This window comes from Mus caroli, unplaced genomic scaffold, assembly GCF_978045245.1.
Source record: "Mus caroli unplaced genomic scaffold, Mus_caroli_1 scaffold_3, whole genome shotgun sequence".
NCBI classification, from domain to species: domain Eukaryota; kingdom Metazoa; phylum Chordata; class Mammalia; order Rodentia; family Muridae; genus Mus; species Mus caroli.
In genome coordinates this window covers 124,588,066-124,606,808 of record NW_028227258.1, presented here as the reverse complement: position 1 = coordinate 124,606,808, position 18,743 = coordinate 124,588,066, and the positions used below count along the sequence as shown (strand labels likewise).

At 38.4% G+C, this 18,743-nt stretch overlaps 1 protein-coding gene across 3 annotated transcripts in view; it reads left to right on the top strand.

Annotated features, from left to right (window-relative positions):
- Afg2a (AAA ATPase AFG2A) overlaps positions 1–18,743 on the top strand; it is a 172,075-nt gene that overhangs the window by 110,290 nt on the left and 43,042 nt on the right. Inside the window, exon 16 of one of the 3 annotated variants that reach the window (XM_029474939.2) lies at positions 834–870. The exons of the other annotated variants lie outside the window; for them this stretch is intronic. Within the exon in view, the coding sequence (XP_029330799.1) occupies positions 834–857 (24 nt within the window). The 3' untranslated portion in view covers positions 858–870. The remainder of the gene's footprint in view (positions 1–833; positions 871–18,743) is intronic. 3 annotated transcript variants of the gene reach the window in all.

Here is an 18,743-nt window from a genome sequence, read left to right as displayed (position 1 = left end):
GCTTTATCACTGAACCACATCCCCAGACTCATATATATTTCTTACAAAAACATGTATATAACATGTCAAATTATAAGAACAAGGAGAAGAAACTTTAATTCCCTCATCTGAACAAAATGGAAGAGTAGTTAGCAGGATGTTAGCCTGCCTGCCTTTTATGTTGAACTAACTCATGATAGTCATAATTCAGTACAAAACAGGAATTAAAGTTGGTGAATTTTAATCTGGCCAGAAAGAAAAAACTCATTTGGTGCCAGCAGTTATACCATCTAGCACGTTCTCATGTAGTACATGTCTTATTCTATCCAAAATGGAAATATTTTTATAATCAGTTTTAATATCCAATGTAGATTTCCATAATCTACAAATTGCCACAGAAAAATTGTTGTAAATTCTGTGCTTCTTAAGTTATATTAAGCCCCAAATGATCAGGCTTTGAGGAAACCACTCTGACCTCATTTAGTGTATGTATGGTTAATAACTTCTGAGGAGTAGGAACTTCTCAGGCTGTATCCTGTTAGCTCTGAGGTGTCTGATTCGGAGGAGATGGGCTTCTCCCAGAATCAGGTATTTGTGGGATGGGAAGGTAGGGTAGATGAATGTATGTATGTATGGATGGATGGGATAGGATGGAAGGGATGGATGGTTGGTTGGTTGGTTGGTTGGTTGGTTGGTTGGTTTAAAAAGTTAAGCAGTTCAAAGACATATTTAAAAGAAGTTTTTAAATGTTAAAACTGATAAACAGGAAATTTAACACTCAAAATTTAACTTTAGACAAAAATGTAAGATCTCATCTTTCTCTTTCTCTCTCTCTTTTTGTCTGTCTTCATCAGAGTGACAACAGTGCTACAGTTTGAAGGCCAAAATTAGGTTTGATTTTTTTTTTTTAATAGTAAAATGAATGTAAGATGATAATCTCAGTCACATTTCTTCTTTTTGTTTCTAATTAAAGCAATATAACTGTGGTTGAGGGAGAGATGATTCTCTTACTTTTAATGACTGTGATTGGTTGAGGTTACTTTCAAACAAGTGTTTTCATTTTAGCCAGCCAGTGTCATTGTATAAAAGCCTTGTCTTGAAGCAGAATTTAGAACTCTTCTGAGACATTCCATTTTCCCTCGTGGAGAGGACATACAAAGTAAAGCCTATTGTAAGCCCCAGGAAGTACCAGCACAGTGGATCTCAACCTCTAGGTTGTAACCCTTTGCGGGGGCTGAATGAGCCTTTCACTGGAGTCACCTAAGACCATCAGAGAACACAGTTAATTACATTATGATTCATAATAAAAGAAGCAAAGATAAAGTTATGAAGTAGCAATGAAAATGACTTTATGGTTGGGGTCAGCACAGCATGAGGGACAGTATTAAAGGGTCGCAGCATTAGGAAGGTTGAGAACCACTGGGCTGCATTCTCTTCCCGTGTTCCTGAGGACCACTGTTCTGCTGTCTGTCTCTGAGAGTTTGATGTAATAGGTACCTAATAGAAGTGGGATAGCAAAAGGATATGAGGGAGTGATCAGCTGTCTTGGCTTCCATCTCCAGCAGCTGGGTTTCTCTGGAAGGGTGTGTTTGCTTCTGGTTGCCTTCTGGCTAATGGGGCAGTGCTGCCTGCCATAAAGAGATGGAAATTCAGCTTGGAAGGAAATGAGTCGTTTTGGGATTGTGGGGGGCAGGGGGGTTGTTTTTGTTTTTTGCCACCTGTTTTCTTTTGCTTTGATTTTGTTTAAAGTTGTTTTGTTGTCATTCTGGTTACTTTTGGAAAACTTTTATCTCTAAATGTATACTATAGCTGGCCTCTTTGCTGTTGGTGATAGGAAATGATTTCCTCTGTTTTGGAGAAACTACTAGCATAGGCCAGAAGCTACTGGCTATGTGGCATTTGGGTTGAATTTTTATTTACGTTTAGATTTCAATCTTCTTTCCAGTGGTTATCTCAGTAAGGGTCATCTGTAAAAATGGTTCCCCACGTTAAGGTTTTTTAGCTTGATTGATGGTGAAAAATGCTAAGTATTTGGTAGAAGCCACAAACCATGCTTCAAATCTTGAGTTTTAATTATTTACTCATTTATTTATGTTTTTGTCTTTTGAGACAGGATCTTTCTATATAGCTCTGGTTAGCCTAGCCTGGATGAAATTCATTATATAGCCCAGGCTAGCTCTAGGCCATAATAATTCTGCCTCTGCCTCTGCTTCCCCATGCTTGAATTGTACATGTGAGTCATCACACTGAGCTTGACTTGATCTTTCCCATGCTGAAGCTAGCACTAAGCTAGTTACCCTCTCTTGGGTTTGGTGGTCCATGGAGTGCCCAGCTGTTACAGTCTACAGCTTAGTTGAACTTGGGGGAAAGGGGATTTTTTTCGAACCTTATCAGATGTGACATTATTATGAGTCAAGGAGCATCTGTATTTGAGAGTCAGGTATCAGCAATTCATTTCTGAATACTGTAGACAGTCAGTGTCCATTAAGCATTACAGATTCAGCTTCCCTCAGAGATAAAAGTGGCAATATGGCTTGTGAAAGTGTAGATGTTGCCTATAAGTTGGCCTTTAATAAAACACTGGCTTCAAAATGTTATTAACTCCTTGTTCCCTCATATATAATTTTTTTTTATGTGGTTGAAATTGTTTTGCTGGTTAAATGGGATAAAAAACATAAGAGCACCAAGAAGCAAGCCTGGCACTCACTAAAGGATTCTTCCCTTTGTTCTCCTGTTTCACAGTTTGGTATCTGTATTGACCACTAAAATGTCAGTGGTACTACTAAGCAGTAATATATTTTGTATTGGCAAAATAACTAGGAAAAGTTTTCTGAAAACAAAACAATTATTTGTATTATTCACTTTATAAAGTTGTTTAAACTTTAACTTCATATTAACTTAGGCTGTTCATCCTTGTTTCATTTATTTATTTCAAATATTATTCATAATACTTAAATTATGTCTTATCTAAAATTTTGTTTTGTAGTTTAAGTCCACCTGGGTCTAATAAAAGTTATTGAAGTCTCCATACATGCTTGACATGAGGGAGAAATATCTCCCAGTGGGCCTTATTAATCCAAGAAGGTCTGTTCACCATGATTGAGCAGTTGCAGCTACTAAAAAGGAGAGTCTTCAATTACTGTCTGTCTCATTAAATGTTCCTGTTGACATCTCTCCTATAGAGTAAAGAACTCCTAACTGCCAATCAGAATATCTGTACTTCTCTTTTCAGTCTCCTGTGGTAACACTTGCTTACCACACTAACTCATAACCAATGTCTGAGAAATCTGGTATATGTTTACTGACCATCTGACCAGTCTACCTAACAACAACAACACATCTAAGATTGAAACAAGAAATGAGAATCATGAAAGTACATCTCTGCAACACCCTCAGCCCTCTTTATTTTCTCCCATTCTTTGGAAAGAGCCCTCTGAAGATCTATTGCCTAGCCATCTAGCCTTCCATTCGCATTTGAGATCTATAATGCCTCTATGCTCTAAAGTCTAACACCAGAATTTCAGTGTTCTTCCCTCACGTAGCCTACTAACATCAGTAGTATGTCTTCAGAGTATCATGAGCCTTTAAAGCAACATACCCCAGAATGACCTTTCTTCTAAGGACCCGTACTCCTGTTTGTGTTTGACTGTTTACTCATTAGTGCATTGTTCATTCATTAATATGAGCTTCTATCTCATTTCCCCTGGACTTTCTAGGACAGAGGCTAGGTCTACACCTTTTGGAGTAACCCAGAACATTCACAAGTGATTCTACCCCATCTTTCAAACAAAAATATTGGCTTCACTAGTTAAAGTGGCACTTCATGATTCTGTCTTTTCTTACACATTATCTGAGTACCCTGACTCTTTATAAGCAGTTGGACATCTAAAGAACCAAAGCTCAGCAAAACCAACCAAATTATCTAAGGTAACAAACCCAATGTAGAAATCTAGAGCTTGCGTTCCTTCTGAACTCATAACCTCTTCATGCTTTGGCTTCTCTAAACATTTGATGATGTGCTATATGAACTTACTTGTTTCTCTTTACAGTAATTGTCTTCACCTTTTGTAATCTCCCCCTCCAAATGTACAGCCTGTTTGAAGTTGAGAATCTATGAGGTTTTAATACGTTTCTTTCATTTCCCAAGTATAGTGAATAATATATTTACAGTTTAGAGAGAAAGGAATATAGAAACTAAATTCTGTATTGATATATGGACAGATCCTGTGATGTGTACAGTGAGTGCTACAGGAGAAGAGAAGTCAGAACTCAGAAGCTGGGAAAGAAAGGGACAGTGCATATATTTGATCTAAGTCCTACTGCCGCCAGTCTCTAGGGTTTCCTTAAGTACAAATGATTCTGTCAGATAGAAGGCAGAGATGCATGAAAGTATAGTGTGGCCTACAGTCAAGTTGAACACAAATGGAAGAAAAAATTATATGCAAGGAGTAGAAGATAAGGCAGAAAAAGTATGTCAGACTTAGAAGTGAACTAAGATATTAGTCTGCCTGTTGGATGGCTTTGGGGAAATGTAGTTGCGTATTGTTATCAGATGTATGTTACTGTTAAGACTGGTGGCATATGTACCTGGCTGGCCAGATGTCTTCATGTAAATTAGGGATTCCTTTATCTGCTTGGTGGCAGCTTCCTGGTAAAGCATAAAACTTAGCACTTACACACACACACACACACACACACACACACACACACACACACACTTGGTATATGTCAGTTCTTTTTACCCCATAGGTAACACCTTTGCGAGCACAACCTTCATGTTTGGGGAAGCCTCTGTTCTTCTTGTTCATTCAGGTTCTCTCACACTCAGTACAGTGCTATAATGCTCATTCTAGGTCACTTTTATAAACAATAAATGGATTGCTAATTTCAGATTAAGGTTATCTTTTATCTGAAACTTGGCAAACTTATTTCATTATGTCCAGACAAATAAAAGTTTGATCAAATCAAACTGTAGTGCACATGCACAGGTAATCAGGCTTACTAGTTAAGCAATACCACAGTATTTACTTTTATGAGTTTATAGAACTAAGAAATGCTCATGTTACAATTCTGAGAAACAGTAAATGAAGCTATAGGCTGGTCAATACTTTAAAATTATTTATTGCGTTTTATTGTATGTGTTATATGCCAGAGTGTATATATGCCGAGACATATTTTTATCCCTCCGAATAGTACTCTTTTGGAGGTCATTGAAGGTGGAAGAGAGCTTATGCAGCTGGGAGAGGCTCCACATAACCAAAGCAGATTATTCAATACCTCTTCTTCTATAGTGGACTTCCCTCCAGTTTTACTAGAGAAAGGTTTCTGCTACTAATATCTTTTTGAGAACTACTCATGTTTCAAAACCACCACCACCACACAAACCACTAAATTCTAAAATAAAGCTTTCCTGGAGAAACACAGCTCTCAGTTAGAATGAAGATGTGGAAAGATTGTTCATTTCCAAACACAACTCTTTACTTCACATTCTCAAGTTTAGTAGATGTAATCTTCACATACTTGCTATTTTTATTATTTACTCTCAACTTAAAAGTAAAAACTGACAGGTGGTAGGCCAGCAAGAATGAATTTCACTAACAGTTTTTACAGAGACACATTAAAAAGGCCTTTCTAACAAATGTAGGATTACTTGGTTTTGTGGACTAAAGTTTAGGTCTTCTGTTTTATTCCAGTGGTCTGCATGTCTATTTTTGTACCAGTACTTTATCTTTACTGCTGCTGCTGCTGCTGCTACTGCTGCTTTATAATATGTCTTGAAGTCTAGAATCCCCAGCATACAAATCCCTACAGCATTATTCATTTTGCTCAGGGTTTTATTGACTGTCTGAGGACTTCTCTGCTTCCACCTAAATTTTAGGGTTGGGTTTTTTTTTTTTTTTAACCTTTTCTATTTCTGTGGGTATTCATATGATCTTTCTGGGTGATTAGCTTATAAGGATTAAGCAGTTGATCCACAGAACTATATTTAGACACAGCTTTACAGATAAATTAGATTTTAGTAAATGTATGCATTCCTCCACACCTTCAGTTAGGTATATGTTTTAGGTTAATTACTGGAGGAACCAAAATAGCTCAGCATACTACAGATCATAGTGCCTGAGTCCTACCTCTCAGCCAACAACTCAGCTGAATGCAACCCAGTCCCGCCACTGGGTACAAAAAGATGACCAGGTCAAGACTCTATAACTTTGATTATTAGGAGTCCTCACTAAGGTCACCCTCATAGATTCCAGGAAGTTTCCACTGCACTAGGGTTCCACATCATTCCCCCAATGCTCCCCAGTTCAGCTATCTCTCCCCACACTCTCTTTTATAGCTCCCTTCCACCTGATCCTTCCTGCTCCCAGCCCCACCTGCCCCACCTGCCCCACTCTGTCCTTAAATGTATTCTGTTTCTCCTTCCCAGGGAGGACCATGCTTTGCCCCCTAGAGCCCTCCTCTTTACCTAACCTCTTTGAGTCTGTGGATTATAAAATGATTACCCTTTATTTAACAGCTAATATCCACTTATTAATGAATACATACAATATTTGTCTCTTTGGCTCTGAGTTACCTAGTTACCTCACTCCGGATGATTTTTTTTTTCTAGCTGCATTCATTTAACTGCAAATTTCATGATTTTTTTTTTTAACAGGTGAGTAATACTCAAATTGTGTAAATATACCACATGAAGGACATCTAGGCTGTTTCTGTGTTTCTGTGCCTATTATAAATGAAGCCTCCATGAACATAGCTGACCAAGTGTCTTTGAAGTAGTATCAGACATCCTTTAGGTATATGCCCAAGAGCTGTACACCTGGGCATTGTAGGTCAGTTCCCAGTTTCATGAAGAGCCACTGTATATATTTCTGTGGTGGCTATACAAGTTTGTATTCCCACCATCATTTGAACAGTCTTCTCCTTGTTTCACATCATCAACAGCATGAATTTTGACTCCTATTATTTATCTTAGCCATTCTGACAGGTATAAGATGGAATCTCAAAGTAATTTTAATTTGCATTTCCCTGGTGGCTAAAGATATTGAGCACTTCTTTCAGGTTTCTCAGTCATTTGAGTTTCCTCCACTAAGAAATCTGTTTAAGTCTGTAGGGGTTTTTTTGTTTGTTTGTTTGTTTTTTGTTTTTTAAGTTGGATTGCCAGTTTTATTTTGGGAACTTTTTTGTTTCTTTTTTTATATCAAATTTCTTCAGTTCTTTATATATTTTGGATATTGGATGTAGCATTGATAAAAATCTTTTTCCATTCTGTAGGCTGCCTCCTTGTTCAATTGATGGTATTATTTGCGTTACAGAAGCTTTTCCGTTTCATGAGGTCCTATTTAGTAATTGTTAACCTTAGTGCCTGATCCATTGGTGTTTTGTTCAGGAAGTTGTCTCCTGTGCCAATGCATTCAAGGTTATTCCTCACTTTCTCTTCCATCAGGTTCAGTGTGTCTGGTTTTATGATGAGATCTTTGATTTACTTATCTTCTATATGCAGACATCAGTTTGACTAGCTCCATTTTTTTGTTCTATTTTTTTCCTTTTTTAATATTCTTATTAGGTATTTTCCTCATTCACATTTCCAATGCTATCCCAAAAGTCCCCCATACCCTACCCCCCCACCCCACCCACTCCCACTTTTTGGCCATGACTTTCCCCTGTACTGGAGCATACAATGTTTGCATGACCAATGAGCCACTCTTTCCAGTGATGGCCAACTAGGCCATCTTTTGATACAGATGCAGCTAGAGACAAGAGCTCCTGGGTACTGGTTAGTTCTTATCGTTGTTCCACCTATAGGGTTGCAGATCCCTTTAGCTCCTTGAGTGCTTTCTCTAGCTTCTCCATTGGGAGCCCTGTGATCCATCCAATAGCTGACTGTGAGCATCCACTTCTGTGTTTGCTAGGCCCTGGCATCATCTCACAAGAGACAGCTATATCAGGGTCCTTTCAGCAAAATCTTGCTAGTGTATGCAATGGTATCAGCATTTGGAGGCTGATTATGGGATGGATCCCCAGATATGGCAGTCTCTAGATGGTCCATCATTTTGTCTCAGCTCCAAACTTTGTCTCTGTAATTCCTTCCATGGGTGTTTTGTTCCCAATTCTAAGAAGGGGCAAAGTGTCCACAGTTTGGACTTTGTTCTTCTTGAGTTTCATGTGTTGGTTAAATTGTATCTTGTATCTTGGGTATTCTCAGTTTCTGGGCTAATATCCACTTATCAGTGAGTACATATCATTTGAGTTCTTTTGTGATTGGGTTACCTCACTCAGGATGATGCCCTCCAGGTCCAACCATTTGCCTGGGAATTTCATAAATTCATTCTTTTTAATAGCTGAGTAGTACTCCATTGTGTATATGTACCACATTTTTTGTATCCATTCCTCTGCTGAGGGGCATCTGGGTTCTTTCCAGCTTCTGGCTATTATAAATAAGGCTGCTGTGAACATAGTGGAGCATGTGTCTTTCTTACTAGTAGGAACATCTAGATATATGCCCAGGAGAGGTATTGCGGGATCCTCTGGGAGTACTATGTCCAATTTTCTGAGGAACCGCCAGACTGATTTCCAGAGTGGTTGTACAAGCTTGCAATCCCACCAACAATGGAAAACTATTCCTATTTCTCCACATCCTCCCCAGATTCTGCTGTCACCTGAATTTTTGATCTTAGCCATTCTGACTGGTGTGAGATGGAATCTCAGGGTTGTTTTGATTTGCATTTCCCTGATGATTAATGATGCTGAACATTTTTTCAGGTGCTTCTCAACCATTCCATATTCCTCAGGTGAGAATTCTTTGTTCAGCTCTGAGCCCCATTTTTTTAATGGAGTTATTTGATTTTTCCGGAGTCCGCCTTCTTGAGTTATTTGTATATATTGGATATTAGTCCCTTATCTGATTTAAGATAGGTAAAGATTGTTTCCCAATCTGTTGGTGGCCTTTTTGTCTTATTGACGGTGTCTTTTGCTTTACATAAGCTTTGCAGTTTTATGAGGTCCATTTGTCAATTCTCGATCTCACAGCACAAGCCATTGCTGTTCTCTTTAGGAATTTTTCCCTTGTACCCATATCTTCAAGGCTTTTCCCCACTTTCTCCTCTATGAGTTTCACTGTCTCTGGCTTTATGTGGAGTTCCTTGATCCACTTAGATTTGACCTTAGTACAAGGAGATAGGAATGGATCAATTCTCATTCTTCTACATGATAACAGCCAGTTGTGCCAGCAACATTTGTTGGAAATGCTGTCTTTTTTCCACTGGATGGTTTTAGCTCCCTTATCAAAGATCAAGTGACCATAGGTGTGTGGGTTCATTTCTGGGTCTTCAATTCTATTCCATTGGTCTACTTGTCTGTCGCTATACCAGTACCATGCAGTTTTTATCACAATTGCTCTGTAGTATAGCTTTAGGTCAGGCATGGTGATTCCTCCAGAGGTTCTTTTATCCTTAAGAAGAGTTTTTGCTATCCTAGGTTTTTTTGTTATTCCAAATGAATTTGCAGATGGCTCTTTCCAATTCATTGAAGAATTGAGTTGGAATTTTGATGGGGATTGCATTGAATCTGTAGATTGCTTTTGGCAAGATAGCCATTTTTACAATGTTGATCCTGCCAATCCATGAGCATGGGAGATCTATGCATCTTCTGAGATCTTCTTTAATTTCTTTCTTCAAACACTTGAAGTTCTTATCATACAGCTCTTTCACTTCCTTAGTTAGAGTCACGCCAAGGTATTTTATATTATTTGTGACTATTGAGAAGGGTGTTGTTTCCCTAATTTCTTTCTCAGCCTGTTTATCCTTAGTGTAGAGAAAGGCCATTGACTTGTTTGAGCTAATTTTATATCCAGCCACTTCACTGAAGCTGCTTATCAGGTTTAGGAGTTCTCTGGTGGAATTTTTAGGGTCACTTATATATACTATCATATCATCTGCAAAAAGTGATATTTTTACTTCTTCCTTTCCAATTTATATCCCCTTGATCTCCTTTTGTTGTGGAATTACTCTGGCTAAGACTTCAAGTACAATGTTGAATAGGTAGGGAGAATATGGGCAGCCTTGTCTAGTCCCTGATTTTAGTGGAATTACTTCCAGCTTCTCACCATTTACTTTGATGTTGGCTACTGGTTTGCTGTAGATTGCTTTTATCGTGTTTAGGTATGGGCCTTGAATTCCTAATCTTTCCAAGACTTTTATCATGAATGGGTGTTGGATTTTGTCAAATGCTTTCTCCGAGTCTAAGGAGATGATCATGTGGTTTTTGTCTTTGCGTTTGTTTATATAATGGATTACGTTGATGGATTTCCGTATATCAAACCATCCCCGCGTCCCTGGAATAAAACCTACTTGGTCAGGATGGATGATTGCTTTAATGTTTTCTTGGATTCGGTTAGCGAGAATTTTATTGAATATTTTTGCATCAATATTCATAAGGGAAATTGGTCTGAAGTTCTCTATCTTTGTTGGATCTTTCTGTGGTTTAGGTGTTAGAGTAATTGTGGCTTCGTAGAATGAGTTGGGTAGAGTACCTTCTACTTCTATTTTGTGGAATAGTTTGTGCAGAACTGGAGTTAGATCTTCTTTGAAGGTCTGATAGAACTGTGCACTAAACCCATCTGGTCCTCGGCTTTTTTTGGTTGGGAGACTATTAATGACTGCTTCTATTTCTTTAGGGGATATGGGACTGTTTAGATCGTTAACTTGATCCTATTTTGACTTTGGTACCTGGTATCTGTCTAGAAATTTGTCCTTTTCATCTAGGTTTTCCCGTTTTCTTGGGTATAGCCTTTTGTAGAAGGATGTGATGGTGTTTTGGATTTCTTCAGGATCTGTTATTATGTCTCCCTTTTCATTTCTGATTTTGTTAATTAGGATGCTGTCCCTGTGCCCTCTAGTGAGTCTGGCTAAGGATTTATCTATTTTGTTGATTTTCTCAAAGAACCAGATCCTAGTTTGGTTGATTCTTTGAATAGTTCTTCTTGTTTCCACTTGGTTGATTTCACCCCTGAGTTTGATTATTTCCTGCAGTCTACTCCTCTTGGGTGAATTTGCTTCCGTTTGTTCTAGAGCTTTTAGGTGTGTTGTCAAGCAGCTAGTGTGTGCTCTCTCTAGTTTCTTTTTGGAGGCACTCAGAGCTTTGAGTTTCCCTCTTAGAAATGCTTTCATTATGTCCCATAAGTTTGGGTATATTGTGGCTTCATTTTCATTAAACTCTAAAAAGCCTGTAATTTCTTTCTTTATTCCTTCCTTGACCAAGGTATCATTGAGAAGAGTGTTGTTCAGTTTCCACGTGAATGTTGGCTTTCCCTTGTTTATGTAGTTTTTGAAGATCAGCCTTAGTCCATGGTGGTCTGATAGGATGCATGGGACAATTTCAATATTTTTGTATCTGTTGAGGCCTGTTTTGTGACCAATTATATGGTCAATTTTGTTGAAGGTACCATGAAGTGCTGAGAAGAAGATATATCCTTTTGTTTTAGGATAAAATGCTCTGTAGGTATCTGTTAAGTCCATTTGTTTTATAACTTCTGTTAGTTTCACTGTGTCCCTGTTTAGTTTCTGTTTCCACAATCTGTCCATTGATGAAAGTGGTGTGTTGAAGTCTCTCCCACTATTATTGTGTGAGGTGCAATGTGTACATTGAGCTTTACTAAAGTTTCTTTAATGATTGTGGATGCCCTTGCATTTGGAGCATAGATATTCAGAATTGAGAGTTCCTCTTGGAGGATTTTACCTTTGACGTGTATGAAGTGTTCCTCCTTGTCTTTTTTGATAACTTTGGTTTGGAATTCGATTTTATTCAATATTAGAATGGCTACTCCAGCTTGTTTCTTCAGACCATTTGCTTGGAAAGTTGTTTTCCAGCCTTTCACTCTGAGGTAGTGTCTGTCTTTTTTCCTGAGATGGGTTTCCTGTAAGCAGCAAACTGTTGGGTCCTATTTGTGTAGCCTGTTAGTCTATGTCTTTTTATTGGGGAATTGAGTCCATTAATATTAAGAGATATTAAGGAAAAGTAATTGTTCCTTCCTATAATTTATGTTGTTAGAGTTGGCATTCTGTTCTTGTGGCTGTCTTCTTTTTGGTTTGTTGAGGGATTACTTTCTTGCTTTTTCTAGGGTGTGGTTTCCATCCTTGTATTGGTTTTTTTTTCTGTTATTATCCTTTGAAAGGCTGGATTCGTGGAAAGATAATGTGTGAATGTGGTTTTGTCGTGGAATACTTTGGTTTCTCCATCTATGGTAATTGAGAGTTTTGCTAGGTATAGTAGCCTGGGCTGCCACTTGTGTTCTCTTAGGGTCTGTATAACATCTGTCCAGGATCTTCTGGCTTTCATAGTCTCTGGTGAAAAGTCTGGTGTAATTCTGGTAGGCCTGCCTTTACATGTTACTTGACCTTTCTCCCTTACTGCTTTTAATTTTCTATCTTTATTTAGTGCATTTGTTGTTCTGATTATTATGTGTCGGGAGGAATTTCTTTTCTGGTCCAGTCTATTTGGAGTTCTGTAGACTTCTTTTATCATGGGCATGTCTTTCTTTAGGTTAGGGAAGTTTTCTTCTATAATTTTGTTGAAGATATTTTCTGGCCCTTTAAGTTGAAAATCTTCATTCTTATCTTCTCCTATTGTCCATAGGTTTAGTCTTCTCATTGTGTCCTGGATTTCCTGGATGTTTTGAGTTCGAATCTTTTTGCATTTTGTTATTTTCTTTGATTGTTGTGCCGATTTTCTCTATGGAATCTTCTGCACCTGAGATTCTCTCTTCCATCTCTTGTATTCTGTTGCTGATGTTCGCATCTATGGTTCCAGATTTCTTTCCTAGGGTTTCTATCTCCAGCGTTGCCTCACTTTGGGTTTTCTTTACTGTGTCTACTTCCCTTTTTAGGTCTTGGATTGTTTTTTTCAATTCCATCACATGTTTGGTCGTGTTTTCCTGCAATTCTTTAAGGCATTTTTGTGTTTCCTCTTTAAGGTCTTCTACCTGTTTAGCAGTGTTCTCCTGTATTTCTTTAAGTGAGTTATTAAAGTCCTTCTTTATGTCTTCGACCATCATCATGAGATATGCTTTTAAATACTTGTCTAGCTTACTGGGTGGGGTGGGAGTGCTGCATTCTGATGATGGTCAATGGTCTTGGTTTCTGTTAGTAAGATTCTTACATTTGCCTCTTGCCATCTGGTAATCTCTGGAGTTAGTTGTTATAGTTGTCTCTGGTTAGAGATTGTTCCTCTCAATGTTCTGTTAGCCTCTATCAGCAGACTTGGGAGACTAGCTCTCTCCTGAGTTTCAGTGGTCAGAGCACTCTCTGCAGGCAAGCTCTCCTCTTGCAGGGAAGGTGCACAGATATCTGGAGTTCGAACCTGCCTCCTGGCAGAAGTTGTGTTCCACTCACCAGAGGTCCTAAGATCCCATGGAGAGTCCTGTGAGGACCTTGGGGATGTCTGCAGACTCCAGGCCCAAGGTGCCCCGGTGCTGGTGCCGACCGGAAGGGACTTGTGACCCTGGTCAGGCCCGGTTTTCTGCTTCCCTAATTAATATAGTCTCAGGTCCCTCGAGATTGGATTGGAGCAGAGGTTGTGTTCCACTCAGCAGAGGTCCTGAGATCCCGTGGAGTCCTCTGGGGACCTTGGGGGTGTCCGCAGATTCTGTGCCCCAACTAGCTCCATTTGTTGGAGGTGTTTTCTTTTTCAAGTGTATGCCTGGTTTCTTTATCAAAAATCAGATGTTCATTGATGTGTGAGTCCATTAATCAGCATATTATTTTTATGCCAGTGACATGCAGTTTTTATTACTATAATAGCTTTTTAATATAATTTGAAATAAGGGTTGATGATACTTCCAGTAGTTCCTTTATTGTTCAGGATTGCTTTAGCTATCCTGGGCTGGCTTTTTTTGTTGTTGTTGTTGTTTTGGTTTTTTTTGTTTGGTTTTGATTTTTTGTTTGTTTGTTTTGTTTTTAATTTCTGTATTAAGTTGAGAATGGACTCTTAAGGTCTATAACGAATTGCATTGAAATCTTGATGGGGAGTGTAGTGGAACTGTAGAATGCTTTTAGTAGGGTGGCCATTACTCTCTTAATACCACTGGGTGAGCATGGGTCTTTTATCTTCTTAAATCTTCTATAATACTTTCTTCAAAGTCTTGAAGATTTCTTCATGCAAGTCTTTCACTTGCTTGGTTAACCCAAGATATTTTATATTGTTTGAGGTTATTGTGAAGGGGGGTTGTTTCCCTGATTTTTTTTTCCCCCAGTCCCTTTGTCATTTGTATATAGAAGGGCTACTAATTTTCTTTAGTTGATCTTGTATTCAGCTACTTTTCTGAAAGTGTTTATCTGCTGTAGGAATTTTCTAGTAGAATTTTTAGGTTGATTTATGTATACTGCAATTTGCAAATGACAAAACTTTCACCTTCTTTCCAAATTTTATCCCTTTGATTTCCTTCGTTTGTCTTATTGCTCTAGCAAAGACTTAAGTAGAATATTGAATGGATATGGATAAAATGGGCAACCTTGTCTGATCCTGATTTTAGTGGAACTGCTTTGAGTTTCTTTCTACTTAATTTGATGTTGTCTATATGGTTGCCATAAATTGCTTTTATTGTGTTTAAGTATATCCTTTGTATTGCTAATCTCTCCAGGACTTTTATCTGAAGGGGTATTAAATTTTGTCAGCTTTTTTCAGCATCTAATATAATGATCATGCTTTGGGGTTTTTTTTTTGGGGGGGGGCGTTCTTTTCAGTTCATTTATATGGTGGTATCTTGGTTAGGGCTGTGAAAAGACACCATTATCACAGCAACTGTTATAAAGCAAATTATTTAATTGAGGCTGGCTTAGAGTTCAGAGTTATAGTTCATTGTCATCATAGTAGGAAATGTGGTGACACACAGGCAGACATGGTGCTGGAGAGGAGCTAAGAGTTCTACATCTAGATCCACAGGCAGCAGGAAGAGAGTGAGACACTGGGCCTGGCTTGAGCATCTCAGACCTCAAAGCCCACCCCCAGTGATAAACTTCCTCCAACAAGGCCACGCTTCCTAATATTCCCACTCCCTATGGATCTATGTGGGCCCTTTTTTTTTTTTTTTTTTTTTGGTTTTTTGAGACAGGGTTTCTCTGTGTAGCCCTGGCTGTCCTGGAACTGACTCTGTAGACCAGGCTAGCCTGGAACTCAGAAATTCACCTGCCTCTGCCTCCCAAGTGCTGGGACTAAAGGCGTGCGCCACCACGCCCGGCTATGTGGGCCATTTTTATTCATGGCACCAAAGGTGGATTACATTTATTGAGTTTTATAATATTGAACCATCTTTGGATCTCTAGGTTGAAGCCTACCTGATCATAGTGGATAATCTTTTTGATGTGTTCTTGCATTCTGTTTGCAAGTATTACCATTGAGTATTTTTGAATCTCTGTTCATAAAGGAAATTGAGTTTTATAATATTGAACCATCTTTGGATCTCTAGGTTGAAGCCTACCTGATCATAGTGGATAATCTTTTTGATGTGTTCTTGCATTCTGTTTGCAAGTATTACCATTGAATATTTTTGAATCTCTGTTCATAAAGGAAATTGGTTTGTGATTGTCCTTTTTTGTTGTCTTCATGTGGTTTGTGTTTCAGGGTAACTGGAATGAGCACTATTGTCTTTAGCTCATTAGCCCATCTTTAAGAGTCTGGTAGAATTCTGGCCCTGGGCTTTTATGTTGGGGGATTTTTAATGATTGTTTTTATTTTACTAGGGGTTATATGTCTACTTAAATTGTTGATCTGATCCTGATATAACTTTGGTAAGTGGTACCTATTAAGAAAATTATCCATTTCTTTTTGATTTTTATATTTTAGTGGAGTACAGGTTTTTTAAAGTATGTGAGGATTTCCTCAGTGTCTGTTGTTATGTCTCCTTTTTTGTTTTTGTTTTGTTTTTAAATTGGATATTCTCTGTCTTTTAGTTAGTTTGGATAAGGGTTTATCTTGTTGATTTTATCAAATAACCAACTCTGTTTCATTGATTCTTTGTTTCTATTTTATTGATTTCAACCCTCAATTTGATTATTTCTTCCCATCTCTTTTGCATGTGCTTGCTTTATTTTGTTCTAGTGCACACTGTTAGGTTGCTAGTATGAGATCTCTCCAATTTTCTTTATATAGACATTTAGTGCTGTGAACTTTCCTCTTAGCACCACTTTCATGGTATCCCCTAAATGTGGGTATGTTGTTTATTCATTTTCATTGAGTTCTAGAAAGTCTTTAATTTCTTTACTTCTATCTCCACTCTTTTTTATTCAATAGAGAGTTGTTCAGTTTCCATTAGTTTGAAAGCTTTTTGTTGTTGTAGATATCAAGCTTTAATCAATGGTAGTCTGATAAGTTTCACGGGGTCATTTTACTTTTCTTGTATTTGTTGAGGCTTTCTTTGTGACCATGTACGTGGTCACTTTTAGGGAAAGGTTCTATACAGTGCCAAAAAAGTATTCTTTTTAGTTTGGATGAAATGTTCTACAGATACCAGTTAGGCTCATTTGGTTTATAAGGTCAGTTAGCTTCCGTATTTCTCTGCTTAGTTTTTGTCTGGATGACCTTTTCATTGATGAAAGTGGGATATTGAAGTCTCTCACTATTACTGGGTCAATATGTGGCATAAGCTGTAGTGTTTCTTTTGCAAAAGGGGTTGCCCTTCTGTTTGGAACATAGATGATAAAGAATTGAAATGTCACCAAACAAAAAAACAAAACAAACAAACAAAAAAAGAACTGTCATCTTGGTAGATTTTTTTTTTCTTTTGATGAAAATGCAGTGTCCTTCCCCATCTCTTGACTGATTTTGGTTTCAAGTCTATTTTTTTAGATATTAGAATAGCTACACTAGCTTGCTTTAGGGGCCCATTTGCTTATACTATCTTCTTTCAACTTTTTACCCTAAAGTAGTGTTTATCTTTGATAGTGATGTGGGTTCTTTCTATGTAACAGAAGGATGGATCCTGATTCCTCATCCATTCTCTTAATCTCTGTCTTTTTATTGAGGATTTAAGTCCAATGATATTGAGAAAAGCCATGTACAGTGGTTTTTAATTCCTGTGAGTATGTGTGTTAGAGAGTGAGACAGAGAGAGACAGAGGCAAAGAAACAGAGTGGGGGGGGAGAGAATGTGTGTGTTGTGTATATGTATGCATACATGTGTGTGTTCACCCTTGTGCTTTGTTTGTTTTGTTTTAGTGGTGTTAAACTATTTTCTGTATGTGGTTTTTGTTTGTTTTTTGGTTTCGATATTTTCTTTATTTACATTTCAAATGTTATCCCCTTTCCCGCCCCCAAGCTTCATATGCCATCCTCCCTTCCCCTGCTTCTATGAGAGTGTTCCTCCACCCACCTACCCACTCGTACCTCCCCGCCCTCAGTTCTCCTACACTGGGGCATCTGTCAAGCCTTCATAGTACCAAGGACCTCTCCTCCCACTGATGCATGACAAGGCCATCCTCTGCAATGTATGCAGCTAGAGCCATGTGTACTTCTTTGTTGATGGCTTAGTCCCAGGGAACTCTTGGGGAACTGGTTGGTTGATATTGTTGTTCTTCCTGTGGGGTTGCAGCTCTCTTCAACTCCTTTGGTCCTTTCTCTAACTCCTCTATTGGGGACCCAAGCTCAATCCAGTGGTTGGCTGCAAGCATCCGTCTCTGTATATTTGTATGGCTCTGGCAGGGCCTCTCAGGAGACAGCCATATCAGGCTCCTTTCAGCATGCATTTCTTGGCATCCACAATAGTATCTGGGTTTGATAACTATATATGGGATGAATCCCCAGGTGGGACAGTCTCTGGGTGGCCTTTCCTTCAGTCTCTTCTCTATACTTTATCTCCATATTTGCTCCTGAGAGTATTTTGTTCTCTTCTAAGAAGGACCTAAGCACCTACACTTTGGTCTTCCTTCTTCTTGAGCTCCATGTGGCTGTGAATTGTATCTTAGTTATTGGGAGGTTTGGGGCTCATATCTACTTAACAGTGAGTGCATGCCACGTGTGTTCTTTTGTGACTGGGCTACCTCACTCGGGATGGTATTTTCTAGTTCTATCCATTTCTCTAAGAATTTTATGAATTCATCATTTTTAATAGCTGAGTAGTACTCCATTGTGTAAATGTACCACATTTTCTGTATCCATTCCTCAGGTGAAGGACATCTGGGTTCTTTCCAGCTTCTGGCTATTATAAATAAGGCTGCTGTGAACATAGTGGAGCATGTGTCCTTATTACAAGTTGGAACATTTTCTGGGTATATGCCCAGGGGTGGTATAGATAGGGAGAGAGTGCACAGCCTCGTCTAGTCCCTGATTTTAATGGGATTGCTTCAAGTTTCTCTCCATTTAGTTTGATGTTGGCTACTGGTTTGCTGTATATTGGTTTTACTGTGTTTAGGCATGGACCTTGAATTCCTGATCTTTCCAAGACTTTTAACATGAAGGGATGCTGAATTTTGTCAAATACTTTTTCTTTGAGTTTGTTTATGTAGTGGATTACGTTGATAGATTTCCTTACATTGAACCATCCCTGCATCCCTGGATGATGCCTACTTGATCGTGGTGAATGATCCTTTTGATGTGTTATTGGATTCGGTTGGCAAGAATTTTATTGAGTATTTTTGGATTAGTGTTCATAAGGGAGATTGGTCTGAAGTTCTCTTTCTTTGTTGGGTCTTTGTGTCATTTAGATATAAGCGTAATTTTTTGGCTTCATAAAATGAATTGGGTAGTTTTCTTTCTGTTTGTATTTTGGGGAATAGTTTG